Source organism: Aquarana catesbeiana, linkage group LG05 (assembly GCF_042186555.1).
Source record: "Aquarana catesbeiana isolate 2022-GZ linkage group LG05, ASM4218655v1, whole genome shotgun sequence".
Lineage (NCBI taxonomy): Eukaryota > Metazoa > Chordata > Amphibia > Anura > Ranidae > Aquarana > Aquarana catesbeiana.
In genome coordinates this window covers 458,944,503-458,957,607 of record NC_133328.1, presented here as the reverse complement: position 1 = coordinate 458,957,607, position 13,105 = coordinate 458,944,503, and the positions used below count along the sequence as shown (strand labels likewise).

At 40.4% G+C, this 13,105-nt stretch overlaps 1 protein-coding gene across 1 annotated transcript in view; it reads left to right on the top strand.

Moving 5' to 3' along the window:
* The window catches only part of RAB12 (RAB12, member RAS oncogene family), a 48,310-nt gene extending 37,584 nt beyond the window's left edge, over positions 1-10,726 (top strand). Inside the window, exons 4-6 of the mRNA XM_073631366.1 lie at positions 4,165-4,254; positions 7,573-7,677; positions 10,221-10,726. Coding sequence (XP_073487467.1) covers positions 4,165-4,254; positions 7,573-7,677; positions 10,221-10,334 — 309 coding nt within the window. The 3' untranslated portion in view covers positions 10,335-10,726. The remainder of the gene's footprint in view (positions 1-4,164; positions 4,255-7,572; positions 7,678-10,220) is intronic.
* Positions 10,727-13,105: the final 2,379 nt, after the last annotated feature.

Here is a 13,105-nt window from a genome sequence, read left to right as displayed (position 1 = left end):
TAAAGCTGGATACACACTGCCAGTTTTTTTATTTCGTTCAGCCAGCAGGTTCTACGAAAAAAAACCTGACAGAACGCCATACCAACACAAGCGATGTTGGTGCGGCGATCTCCCCTCTGCTGTTCTATTGAATTCTGACAGCGGGGAGGCTCTCCAATCCCCCCCATAGCCAGAATTCACAGGTCAGCGCGTGGAGCCATTGTTTGCAAGCGCTGATCGGATGCTGGTTTTCCAGGATGTCCCTTCAAGGGAATCCGGTCGTTAGATTGACTTCTGTCAGACAGCTGTACATACTGACTTAAAGTCCTACTGAACTGGACAGTTTTCAGCCAGTGTGTGCCCAGATTAATACTTTTCGACTGCCCTTATACCCACTACCCTTAATCAGATGGTGGACAAGTTGCAAAGTTCCTTTAAGCTATACACACCAGTAAAATTTTATTTAGAAAAAAATTCTGAACGTCCGTTCAATTTTCAAATGGGTGATACGGGCATAGGTGTGCGCAGGGGGTGTGCCTGGGCACACCCTAATCACCCCAATACATTAGCATTATTGCTCTGTGTGCCTGAAGGGAGATTGGCAATATCTCCCTCTGACTAGTTCTGCCATTAATGAAATGCTACCGTACTTATCTTTCACTGTACCGGTTCTGCCATAAGAGTGTGTAGAGAGAGATTGCACTGCATTACATTTTTTTCCAGGGAAATAGTAAACGGGGACCCGTAAGTGATCATACAAGCAAGAGTAACCCTGATCTACCCTGTGGCGCCTGCTATGCCGGCACTTTACCCGCACGTATGGAAGCAAATGGCCCTCCTGAATGCTTCCACCTGCTGCTTGCCCGGGCAGGGCTAAATGTAGAAAAAAACTACTTGCCCAGCGCCCAGAACTGCATGTCTCAGGCGATACAAATTGTGCAACAGTGACTGGGCTGACACTTTGTAGCCGCCATGGCCACCTGATGCCTGGAATTTGTCGAGCCCTGCCATAATGGTACTACTTGGTGAATATTAAGAGGGAGAAGAATGAGGGAAAATGTGGGACTTTATATGAGGTATAGGGGTGCCGCTCAGGTCCCCCCCTCCATCCCGGTTGAATGAAATGATGAAAAATAAAAATTGAAGGAATAGCGGGACTTTTTATATAAACACACGGGAGCAAAAATAAAATTGATAGCTTTTAATAGAATCAAATAGTTATAGAGTTTCTGTATTCAAATAATTCAATGCATGATGCTATATATGAGATTATTCGTACAACTACTACAATTCATTGAAACCAGAAGAGATATACATACATACATATTCCAACAAGGAATCAATATATAATATACATAGTATAAACAACACATTTGGAGCATGATTACATGATTAAAATGGAAAAAATATGAAAAACAAAGAAAAGAGGGGGGTATTGTAGGGGGAAGAAAACCAATTAATATGGAACGGCCTGATCAGATGCATCAATGTGTACACTAGGTTGTTGTTGGCTCTATGCGTTTTAAGGTATTTGACCTATCATCAGGAGCAAGGAACCATAGTGATAATCTAAAAAATGAAAGAAAAATGTTTATTCGAAAGGAAAAAGAGGAAAAGGAAAAAGAAAAAGAGAAAAAAAAAGGAAAAAGAGACGGGGAAAAAAGAAAGAAAAAAGCTCAGAACAGGCAGGAAGGGTCTTCCCTGATGGACCCGAACTGCCCGTACACTTACATGTGTGGTCCGCACAGTGGCGGTGCGGCCATGAGACACCCAGGCCAAACCAAGTATGCCATGCTCGGGAGCTGAGGGGACATGCCGCAGCGGGCAAAATACAGGAATGGACGACGCCCCACAGGAATAACAATGTAGAAAGTGATGGAACAAGAGAGCCAAATCTAAAAGGAGAAGAAAGTTATGTTGCTGTGGAGTGAACGTGAGGCACAAGTGAGGAGAAAGAGGTAGAAAAAGAAAGATGTAGAGCACAGGAGGGAATAAGAAGGGGTGAAGAGGATTAGTGTGAATGGAAAAAAGGTGTGAAGTTGTGAAAAAGGTGAAGGGAAATAGGAAGCTGAAAAAGGAAAGGGGGAGGGGAAGGGAATGGCGGGGTGATTAGAGAGGGGCAAATGGTGAGGAACAGGAAGGGGGAGAAAGGGAGAGGAGAAAAGGCGGAAGTGAGAAGAAAAAAGGGGAAAATTAAAACCAGGAAAGTGATAAAGGGAAATGGGACTCGGTAATAAAAGTCAAATGGTGATAGGGGGGATGTGTACCTGATGGCCAGAAAGTCCAAACCAGAAATGCATGGATGCATGGGTGGTGAGTGATAGTAGGTGTATGCCACACGGAGTGCGGAATTCATGCGGGGATGGGGTCCAAAACTGCCAAGCCTCCGCAACCATGTCCCCAACGTCAGACGCTGGTCCACAAGTGGGGGGAGAAGGGGAGAACGCCGGCAACCCAGGAACCAAATCAGTCATGGTCCCACCGGCGGCGGCGTCGACCAAGTCAACCCCCCAATGGGCCAGAAGGTAGTAAACACTCGGACGGCAGACGCCGCGCTATAAAGGCGCCAGCGTGTCCGGCCGGGATGTATGACGTCGACGCGCAGTGAGCACAAACCCCGCCCACCCTCCGTCACAACAGGGTGGAGGGGGGGTCCGCAGTGCGCGTCGCAGCTCCCGAACGGGACAAAGAGGCAGGCCCGGCAAACCCACAGACGCACACACCACTGCGTGCATGCAAGATAAAACCAAAAACAAAATTAGAAAGTAGATAGCCGAGATAAATCCAAATTTAGAAATCAAAAAAAAAGGGAAAAAGGAAAAAGGACAAAACTAAAAATGTCAAAACAGACAAAAGTTAAATATTGGATTAGGAAGTATGTTGATTGGAGAGGCAATTAAGCCTCTAACAATCAGAGATGGGAGTCAGAAAAATATTTTTAAATTATAGTTAACGCCAACCGTGTGCCTATCATCCCTAATTGATTAATATTAAGAGGGAGAAGAATGAGGGAAAATGTGGGACTTTATATGAGGTATAGGGGTGCCGCTCAGGTCCCCCCCTCCATCCCGGTTGAATGAAATGATGAAAAATAAAAATTGAAGGAATAGCGGGACTTTTTATATAAACACACGGGAGCAAAAATAAAATTGATAGCTTTTAATAGAATCAAATAGTTATAGAGTTTCTGTATTCAAATAATTCAATGCATGATGCTATATATGAGATTATTCGTACAACTACTACAATTCATTGAAACCAGAAGAGATATACATACATACATATTCCAACAAGGAATCAATATATAATATACATAGTATAAACAACACATTTGGAGCATGATTACATGATTAAAATGGAAAAAATATGAAAAACAAAGAAAAGAGGGGGGTATTGTAGGGGGAAGAAAACCAATTAATATGGAACGGCCTGATCAGATGCATCAATGTGTACACTAGGTTGTTGTTGGCTCTACGCGTTTCAAGGTATTTGACCTATCATCAGGAGCAAGGAACCATAGTGATAATCTAAAAAATGAAAGAAAAATGTTTATTCGAAAGGAAAAAGAGGAAAAGGAAAAAGAGAAAAAAAAAAAAAAAACTACTACTTGGTGCTTTAACAAACAATTTTTCTAAATTTCCATACAAACGTATGGCCAGCTTACGCGGTATTTTTGAGGTTTTGTACATTAGTCTCAGTTTCAGCATACTGTCATGCCCCCTTGTAATATAGCTACTTGTGCTGATAATAATTATCACAAAAGACTTTCCGATTCCTAGCAAAGGTGCCGTCCTGTATCTATGGCAGCCATGGTTGTAGCTTTATTACAAAGAATTGTAATCGCAAATAAAATGAAATAAAATGTGACCCCTGTGTTTCTTTATAGTGTATTTCAAAAGCTTCAAGGCTTCCTTGTGAGTAGTATCTGGATCCAGCTTTGAAAAGCAGGGCACCTTCTAGTCCCGGTACATGGGGTGGGGCTTTAGATGTTGCCACACAAAGGTATTTCCAGCCAGGAGCCACTTTGACAATAAGATGAAAAAATGTTAGACTGATCTGGCAGCATGTAACAGTAGGGTCTGTGTTAATTCTATTATACAGAAAAATAACAAAAAAAAACTTTTTTGTAACCTCTGACATTCATATTATGTAAAAATAAATGTAATTCCTTTTTGTTTCATCCAGTATGCCTCTGAAGACGCAGAACTTCTTTTAGTTGGAAATAAGCTGGATTGTGAAAGCAACCGAGAAATAACCCGACAGCAGGGAGAAAAGGTAAAAAAGCACAGAGGAACCCCATGAAACCACAAAACGCCTGTCATTAAACAAATCACATCCTTGCTAAGCACTTTATTAGATCCCACAATTTTTTATTGTACTGGATGTTAAACTGAAAGTGGATTAGTACATCCTGCAGTCAGATTTTACGTTTTGCTGAGAGAAAGTGTAAGTTATTTTATCCTTTTTTTTTTTTTTTTTTTTTTTTTTTATACTGATAGGCGAATGTTGGACGATAATTACAATGTTTGGGATATACATTACTAAAAAAAAAGTCTGCAGGTTAGGTTATAAATGTGCACCCAGCTCTCTTTTGGTGTCCGAAAGAGACAAGAAAAGCTTGGCATAGCAATGCACAGGCTGTGTTACAGTCAGATATGCTCTGTGTGTTGAATCTGTGTCCAGAAAAAAGGCTTTTCAGCAATCAGGTAATTTCCTAATGAACTTCTGCCAACATCTGTGAGGACCTGCTATCCAGAATATCTTCACTAACAATATGCTGGAAATTGCAAATCTATAGTGTAAATTTAGCCCAGCAAAGCCTACTCTGTATCACTAGCATGCAGTGGGAGACATCATAATCCGCTCAATTTCTACCTATAGATTTAAATTGGCTTAATGTTAATTGAAAATAAGTTTACGTTGAGTAGATCAAAAATATTGCAAATTTTCCTGATCCATTGGCTGTAGTCCCCAGTGTGATTCACTTCCAGTCGACTTTTTCAACTGTCCTGGTGTCAAACAATCTGGTAAATTAAAGCCAAAGGTTAGTGGAAAAAAAAAAAAAACAGCACAAAGACAACCAATGTTTGTCCCTTGTGCTGCAGGCTGATGACTTAGTCAGATCTGGTATGCCAGGATTAATAGACCCAAGAAACGTGTCCACTGCCCCCATTCTCCATTCCTAGAAGCTGTACTATAGTTTCTATGAATCAAAAATAATATATGCATGAAGTAGGCAGACCTTTTTTCACCTCTCCTCAATGCAGAGATTGTTTGTTTGTTTTTGTTTTTTTGATTCATAGAAGCTACAGTGCAGCTTTTATGAATGGAGGAGGTGGGCATAGATATGTTGAGTGCTTGTGACCGGTCCCTCGACTTTATAAACGCCACCGCACCAGAATTTTACGGCGGGTGGGGGGGGGTTAGAAAATAAAATATTTCAACTGAGCGCTAGCCAGCAACACAAGGGACACATTACATTTATTGTAAGTAATGCCTTTTTTTATTTTTGACTAAGGCTCCATTCACACTAGTGCATCTCCGAAGTCACACGTTTTTCAGTGCGACTTTTGGTGGCATTTGTGATTTCACCTTTGCATTCTATTAAATTCTATGGATCAAGGTCACACCAAAGTAGTGCATGCGCTTTTTTTTTTTTAAGTTGCGCTGGTTTGAATGGGTGCCATTGAAAAGAATGGGATGCGATTTGTCATGCAACTTTGGACATCATCGCACAAGTGTGAACAGAGCCTAAACTCGGGCTTTAACGAAGAGTGGAGCAGGCAAAAAACCTGCACCCCTCTTCTAAACTGAGAAAACAAAGCAGATCTTGCTGCTAGTTGACAAAAGGGTGTAAGCTTATTTGTTAATCAGGATTGATCTTCTCTAATTTCTATGCTGCGTCTGTGTCAAACACCACATGGAGAGCTGGAGCTGCTTGCTCTGCCTCACTCTGCCAATGCCCTCACCTTTTCCGTTTATATGCAGGCTCTGTAGTGTGTTCACATCCCAAACACCAGATCCAGTCTTCTGCCCTTGAAAACTGATGCAATCTCTTATTTAGTTAGCCACAAAACCTGTACAGGTTTCTGTTTTACTCTGAAATAGAATCTGCTGCAGGTGGCACAGATAGAACTGAAACAGGTCTGTCTGCTTTGATAATACGGTGCATGCCTCTCATACTGATTTCCTGTGCCATTATAAATGGCACAGGAAGCTTTGTGTTAACTCCCCCAATGTGGAGCTGACACCTTATATTGGAGGCTTGTGTAAGCTTTTTCTGGTCCTGAAAGTGCATTGCCATGAGCAGACTTGGGTAGCCCAGACCATGTACTTTGTGCTCCATCCACCCAACTTTTCCCTGACCACCTAGTCCTCCACTTTTTAAAAACAATCTTTGTTTATAGACAACATAGCAATGAGTCAATAAGAACAGACTCCAGCATAGTTCTGGTAAAATTTTAAAAAATGACTGGTCTCAAACACATGTTGCCTTGGAAAAGTCCAATATCCTATATAACCCAGGAGCATAATACAACAGCAATTGCTGCAAATTAGTGCAAATGGCTAGCAAAGAGATGACAATGAAGGCTCAAATAAGGATTTAATACTAGAACCTACTGGGGTCAAAGAAGTCAAAAGAAACAGAGCAGGGTTAGGGAAAAGCACAAGGGAGGGGAGGTAAAAAGAAGCAGGGAATAAAGAAGGAAAAAGAATATAGACAAATCCTTCCTACCACCTAGGGCAGAAGAGATGAACACAGCATATAAGACATTTAAAAATGTCAGATCATCTCCAATGAAGATCTACGTTACAAAGTAATCAGTATTCACATTCAAAAAACTTGCACTATCCGCTGCTTGTACTTGGCAGAGGTGGTAAAATCAATCCACAATGCCCAAAGCTTGTAAAACTGAGTATTTATCTTCACATTGATACCTCCACTCCTCTGCTTATTGGATTCCTTGTACCCTTAGGAGCCAATGTCTCACCATGGGAACTCCTGAGGATTTCCAATACAAGGGTATTGGGCTCCTGCCAGCGTTAAGGGGATGGGGTATCAAGGACCTTTTATATTTACCAATGGGCAAATGGGTAGCATGAAATAATACAGGAGGAGGATCATCTTTTAACTAGTGTTTGTATGGCCGCAGCTATAGTGCTCCGAACCCCCGGCCAAAATGGTTTAATACGGGGATAGTCCCACCATATATGTAGGAATGTTCCCCTTTTGTCTGCATCCTCTCCAGCAATGTGAGGACACTGAAGGATAAATGCGAGGCAACTTGTCCAAGACCCTATACCACCCCGTCAAAAAGTGTCCTGGAGCAGACGGAGGATGTGTGAGACAGTTTGGTAATTTTAGCAATCATGTTCTCAGAAAGGCTCATTTTCCCACTCTCTAATGTAGTATGGAACCCTCTGCCTTTTTTCTTGTGTTTTTTTTTTTTTTTTTTTTTTGTAAACTAATCCACAGCTCCTGAACTGATTGCTTATGTGATATTTTCATCCTTCCTTTAATCTATATTGTGTTTTTTTTTTGTTTGTTTGTTTTTATAATTTTCATATAAATTGTCTGTTTTTATCTTGTAGTTTGCACAACAGATTACTGGTATGCGATTTTGTGAAGCAAGTGCCAAGGACAACTTTAATGTAGATGAAATTTTTTTGAAATTGGTTGATGACATATTAAAAAAGGTACTTGTCGATTCCTTTTTAGTAAAACACAATAGATAGTTATAAAGAATGTTGTTACTTATTTCAATAAGTTGTGTCATTTGTTGCACACTTCATGCTAATACTTTGTATTCTATTAAAGGAGGCTTCACCATTTTAGAAACAAACTGTCAAGACCCTCACTGTTAGCCCATTAGCCCTTCCCAAACACTTGGCAGTAGTTTTGTGTTATGTAAAAAAAGCACAGAGTGAGGGGGGTTGATGCTGTAAGATTGCAAAAAGCCACAAAACACTTAATCCTAGTACACTTGGTCCAAATGTCGGGTAACATTGGCCGGTTCAGTAAAAATGGGCCGATATTCGGCCCATGTGTAAGGCAGCCAGTCCGACACAAGCTGGCTGATTGGCTTCTGTCAGACGAGCATGCTGGAAAACCATCAGCCGACCGACTCCCGATCAGTGCTCTTGGCCAACGGCTGAGAGCGCTGACGGAAGTGTTCTGGTGGGATTGGGGGGGCATCCCCCTGTCAGAACACAAAAGAACAGCGGGGGAGATCGCTCTACTAACGTTGGATCGTTAGTATAGTGGCTCTAACCGGAGCTGTAAGTTTTTTTTTTTTTTTTTTTTTTTTTTTTCGTTCAATCGAAAAAAAAGTAGTGGTGTATACCAGGCTTTAGGGGAACCATGCATGGCTTGATTTTCAGGTGCGATCGGCCTGCACATGTGAACCAAGTCTGAACTTATCAGTTTTAGTATCGGAGAATTTCCACGAGTACAAGTTATGTGCACATACTTAGTATCGGCACTGGTATCAGTGCAACGCTAGTAAATACCAACTTCAGAAAACCAGAGCTCGCAAAGTACTTTAGCTGGATATCAATTGCAGATGAGGATGGTGGATGAGTACAGTTATGATTTTTCTACAACCTCACTGTTTTGTTGAAACTTTCCTCCCTGACGCAGGTTGACAATAATTGTGCAGTGTATCTAACTGAAATATTCATAGTAGAGGAGTATAAATTGGCTGGGTTGGAAACCTATTGATCGTTTACTGCTATTAATTTTTTCAATTTATTAATCTAAAAAGTTAGTGATAGAAAATGGATACAGTATATGGGCAGAACAACTGTTTACCACATAGACTGATCAAAGTTTTTGTTTTATTTCTACTTTAGCTGCTTACAATGCATGGCAAAATTCCTTCCCTGGGTAAAAAAAAACATTGCTTTCCCCACTAGAAATTGTTTTCACCTGTACTGAGAGAAACGGGTAGTCAGCCATTGCTGATCTCCTTCTAGTTTTGGAACATGATGGGTTAGCACTGACAAATCTCTTATCTCTCTTAGCTTTTTAATTCAATTTTTTTTAATATTTAAATGTAATATTTTAATATTAAAATCTCTGGTTAGTCAGCATAACCTTGTAATGGTCTCCTATCCAAACGCTGGATAAATTGTTTGTCATTCTGTAGGTTATTTTACTGTTTTTATCTTTCCTCTTGTTTTTCTGTTGCAATAGTATTGGGGAGGTAGGTTGCGGTTTAATCTAAATATACATCAGGGTTCAATATTGAGTTGGCCCACCCTTTGCAGCTATAACAGCTTCACCTCTGCTGGGAAGGCTGTCCACAAGATTTAGGAGTGTGTCTATGGAAATGTTTGACCATTCTTCAAGAAGGGCCTTAATTCATCCTAAAGGTGTTCTATCGGGTTAAGATCAGGACTGGTGCAGGCCAGTCAAGTTCCTCCACCCCAAACTCGCTCATCCATGTCTTTATGGACCTTGCTTTATGCACTGGAGCTCAGTCATGTTGGAGCAGGAAGGGGCCAATCCCCAAACTGTTCCCACAAAGTTGGGAGCATGTAAAATGTCTTGGTATGCTGACGCCTTAAGAGTTCCCTTCACTGGAAGTAAGGGGCCAAGACCAACCCCTGAAAAACAACTCTACACCATAACCCCCTCTCCACCAAGTGATTTGGACCAGTACACAAAACAAAGTCTATAAAGACATGGATGAGCGAGTTTGGGGTGGAGGAACTTGACTGGCCTGCACAGAGTCCTGACCTCAACCCAATAGAACACCTTTAGGATAAATTAGAGCGGAGACTGGGAGCCAGGCCTTGTCCAACATCAGTGCCTGACCTCACAAATGCGCTTCTGGAGGAATGGTCAAACATTCCCATTGACACACTCCTAAACCTTGTGGACAGCCTTCCCAGAAGAGCTGAAGCTGTTATAGCTGCGAAGCGTGGGCCAACTCAAAATTGCACCCTATGGACGAAGACTGGGATGCCGTTAAAGTTCATGTGCTTGTAAAGGCAGGTGTCCCAATACTTTTGACAATATAGTGTAAAATTGAACCATGTATGGCTGGCTATGTTTGATCTTTGCTTGCCAAGCCTTCCTTATAGCTGCCTCAGGGTTTGTATTTGCAACAGGAAAGCAGTATGTTATTTCTGCTGAACAGTTTTACCGATTTGCTTTTAGCTTGTTCTTCTCGGCTGATATACTTAGATGACAAGATTGGGCGAAATGATTATACTTGCTTCTGTGTCTCCTTCAGATGCCTCTGGATATAATGAGGAATGAGCTCTCCAACAGCATCCTGTCTCTACAGCCAGAACCCGAAGTTCCTCCAGAACTGCCACCACCTCGACCTCCAGTCCGGTGCTGCTGATTCTCATCTGTGCCCCGACAGAGTGGCACAGTGACACTCAGCCCCTGTGCACTGTTATACAATCATTTGGAAGGTCCCATTTTGCACTTCTGACTCAGTGTGTAAATACATAAGCAGCGAATGGAGAATAGCTCTGCATTTGGGAAGTGTTTCTTTTTCTCACAGTCGGGAGTTTGCACACGAATGTCAATGGCCTCTGGATAAAGGGATTGGCCCATTGTAAGCGCTGTACTGCAGTGGTTCCTGCAAAGCAGTTTTTTTTTCAGGCTCCACTAGTTGTGTAGTAGTTAGTGTTAAAATCATGGCATTTTCTGCTCCAATGTTTAATCAGGCTGACAGCTACCAAACTTGTTTCTTCCCTTTTTTTTTTTTTTTTTTTTTTTTTTTTAAATTCTAGACATATATATTATATGGTGCTTTGCTAAATTGTATTATCACTCCAAAATATTTAAGTATTTAAGGTCTCCATAAAATGCTTCCATATACAGTATTATATTTAGTTTATTATACAGTGCAATTTTTATTTTTAATCTGTAGCATTATAGGATTACTGGATCTACCACGAATATTAATGTTTGTTCCAGTAGTTTATTTTATTTGAAGTATTTATTAACGTTTAAATAGTTTGAAGGATCTATTTTCTGTTCCACTATTTTTGCATTTGCTCTTAGTGGTTTACACTTTGAGCTGTCAGTTTCCCCATTTTCTTTCTTTTTGTTTTTTTTTTGTTTTCTAAAGTCCTTCTGGCACAGGATCCATTGTGTGGTATTAAGGCTTAATTGATCAAGCATAAAAGGTATGTGGTTTATGAACTTTGTAGGGACTTCACTGCGCACACCAGATGATGGGCTTACGTGGATGTATTGACTGAAAAAAGACTGCTTTTCCACTTGGGAATGGATCACAAGAGGACTGAAAATAATGTATTTTTTCTATTCACTTACTAATCTGCGAATTTGACCTCGCCAATTTTCATGGGAGGGTTTTTTTTGTTTTGTTTTGATGAAAAGACATAACATACACCTAAATGGCACACTTCTTCTAATCATGGTGGTTTTGTGAAGTCTGTATTTGATATTTCTCTATTTCAATGCACTGTATAATACAGTATGGGGAAACCGTGGCAGATAATGCATTTGGATAATGTGTCCGTGTGGAATCAAGACCGTATTTCTAACTAATGAAGTGAAATAAACTTTTTTTTTTTTTTATTTATGAATACCTGTGTTCTTTTTATGCCTTGATTTTAAAAACATCCCTAGAAAATAATTAAAAGGTTTTGTGTTTTTTTTTTTTTTTGTTTTTGTTTTTGGTTTTTTTTTGTTTTTTTTTTACTTACAGCAGAAACTGCTGCCAACTAAAATTGTGATAATTTTTAGTCTGGTACATCTCCTGGTAAAGCCTTCTTAGAACAGAAGATACTTACATGTATCATGACATTACATATCCCAAGAACAACAATTCCTATTTTCCAGACAGTGGGCGAGGCCATGAAAATCGTCTCTTTATACTCCATCGACTATATACATATTCAGAACCGCTGGTGTATAGTAAAAATATGATGCTATAGAACCACTTATTCCACACTGTGTGCAGCTGTTTCAGGCTTTTTAGTCATCATGGGAGTAGTGTATGGAAACCATAACTTCTATGGCGTAGGGCTTAGTACTCAATAAGACAGTATAACCATACAGGTTAGAGAAGGGACTAAAGCAATCAAAAAGCCCTCCAACAAAATCGATCTGTAGCTAGGGATGTGTGATTGAAAGAGATGAAAGAAGAAAAATATTACAGCGCACACATGCAAAAAGACATTCACCTCCAGCAAGGCTAGTTTAAAAACACCTAAACAGTCTCAAAAAAACATTTTAAAAAATATGGGGATTTGGTCACACCATATTGCTATATGGTGCTAAGCTCACTTACTGCGACAAAGTACCCCATAATCAGTGGGTCCTACACTATCCATAGATTTGTGAGATCCTGCTTCTCTGAACCATGAGAGCTACACTCTTCTAAATGGGAGAATATTGAAGTCTCCACCTATGACACAAGTGGACACTAATGAGAGTCTATAAAGGTGTTTTTAAACTAGCCTTGCTGGAGGTGAATGTCTTTTTGCATGTGTGCGCTGTAATATTTTTCTTCTATTGTATGGTCTTATGGCTGCACCAGCTTTAATGAGAAGGTGTGCCCCCCAAATATTTTGTTTGTGTATTGTATGAATTCTGACCAAATCCTTATGGGATAGGAGCACCCTGCTCCCTCATTAGTGTCCACTTGTGTCATAGGTGGAGACCTCAATATTCTCCCATTTAGAAGAGTGTAGCTCTCATGGTTCAGAGAAGCAGTATCTCACAAATCTATGGAAAGTGTAGGACCCACTAATCATGGGGTACTTTGTCGCAGTAAGTGAGCTTAGCACCATATAGCAATATGGTGTGACCAAATCCCCATATTTTTGAAAATGTTTTTTTGAGACTGTTTAGGTGTTTTTAAACTAGCCTTGCTGGAGGTGAATGTCTTTTTGCATGTGTGCGCTGTAATATTTTTCTTCTATTGTATGGTCTTATGGCTGCACCAGCTTTAATGAGAAGGTGTGCCCCCCAAATATTTTGTTTGTGATTGAAAGAGATGTGAACACCTTCTATTCTAAGAAGACTTTACTGTACTACACACTGATTCAGTTGTGGTGCATTTTGATTGCTTTATTCCCTACTCACCATAATATGTATTGTTATACTGACTTGTTGGGTACCAAACCCTACTTC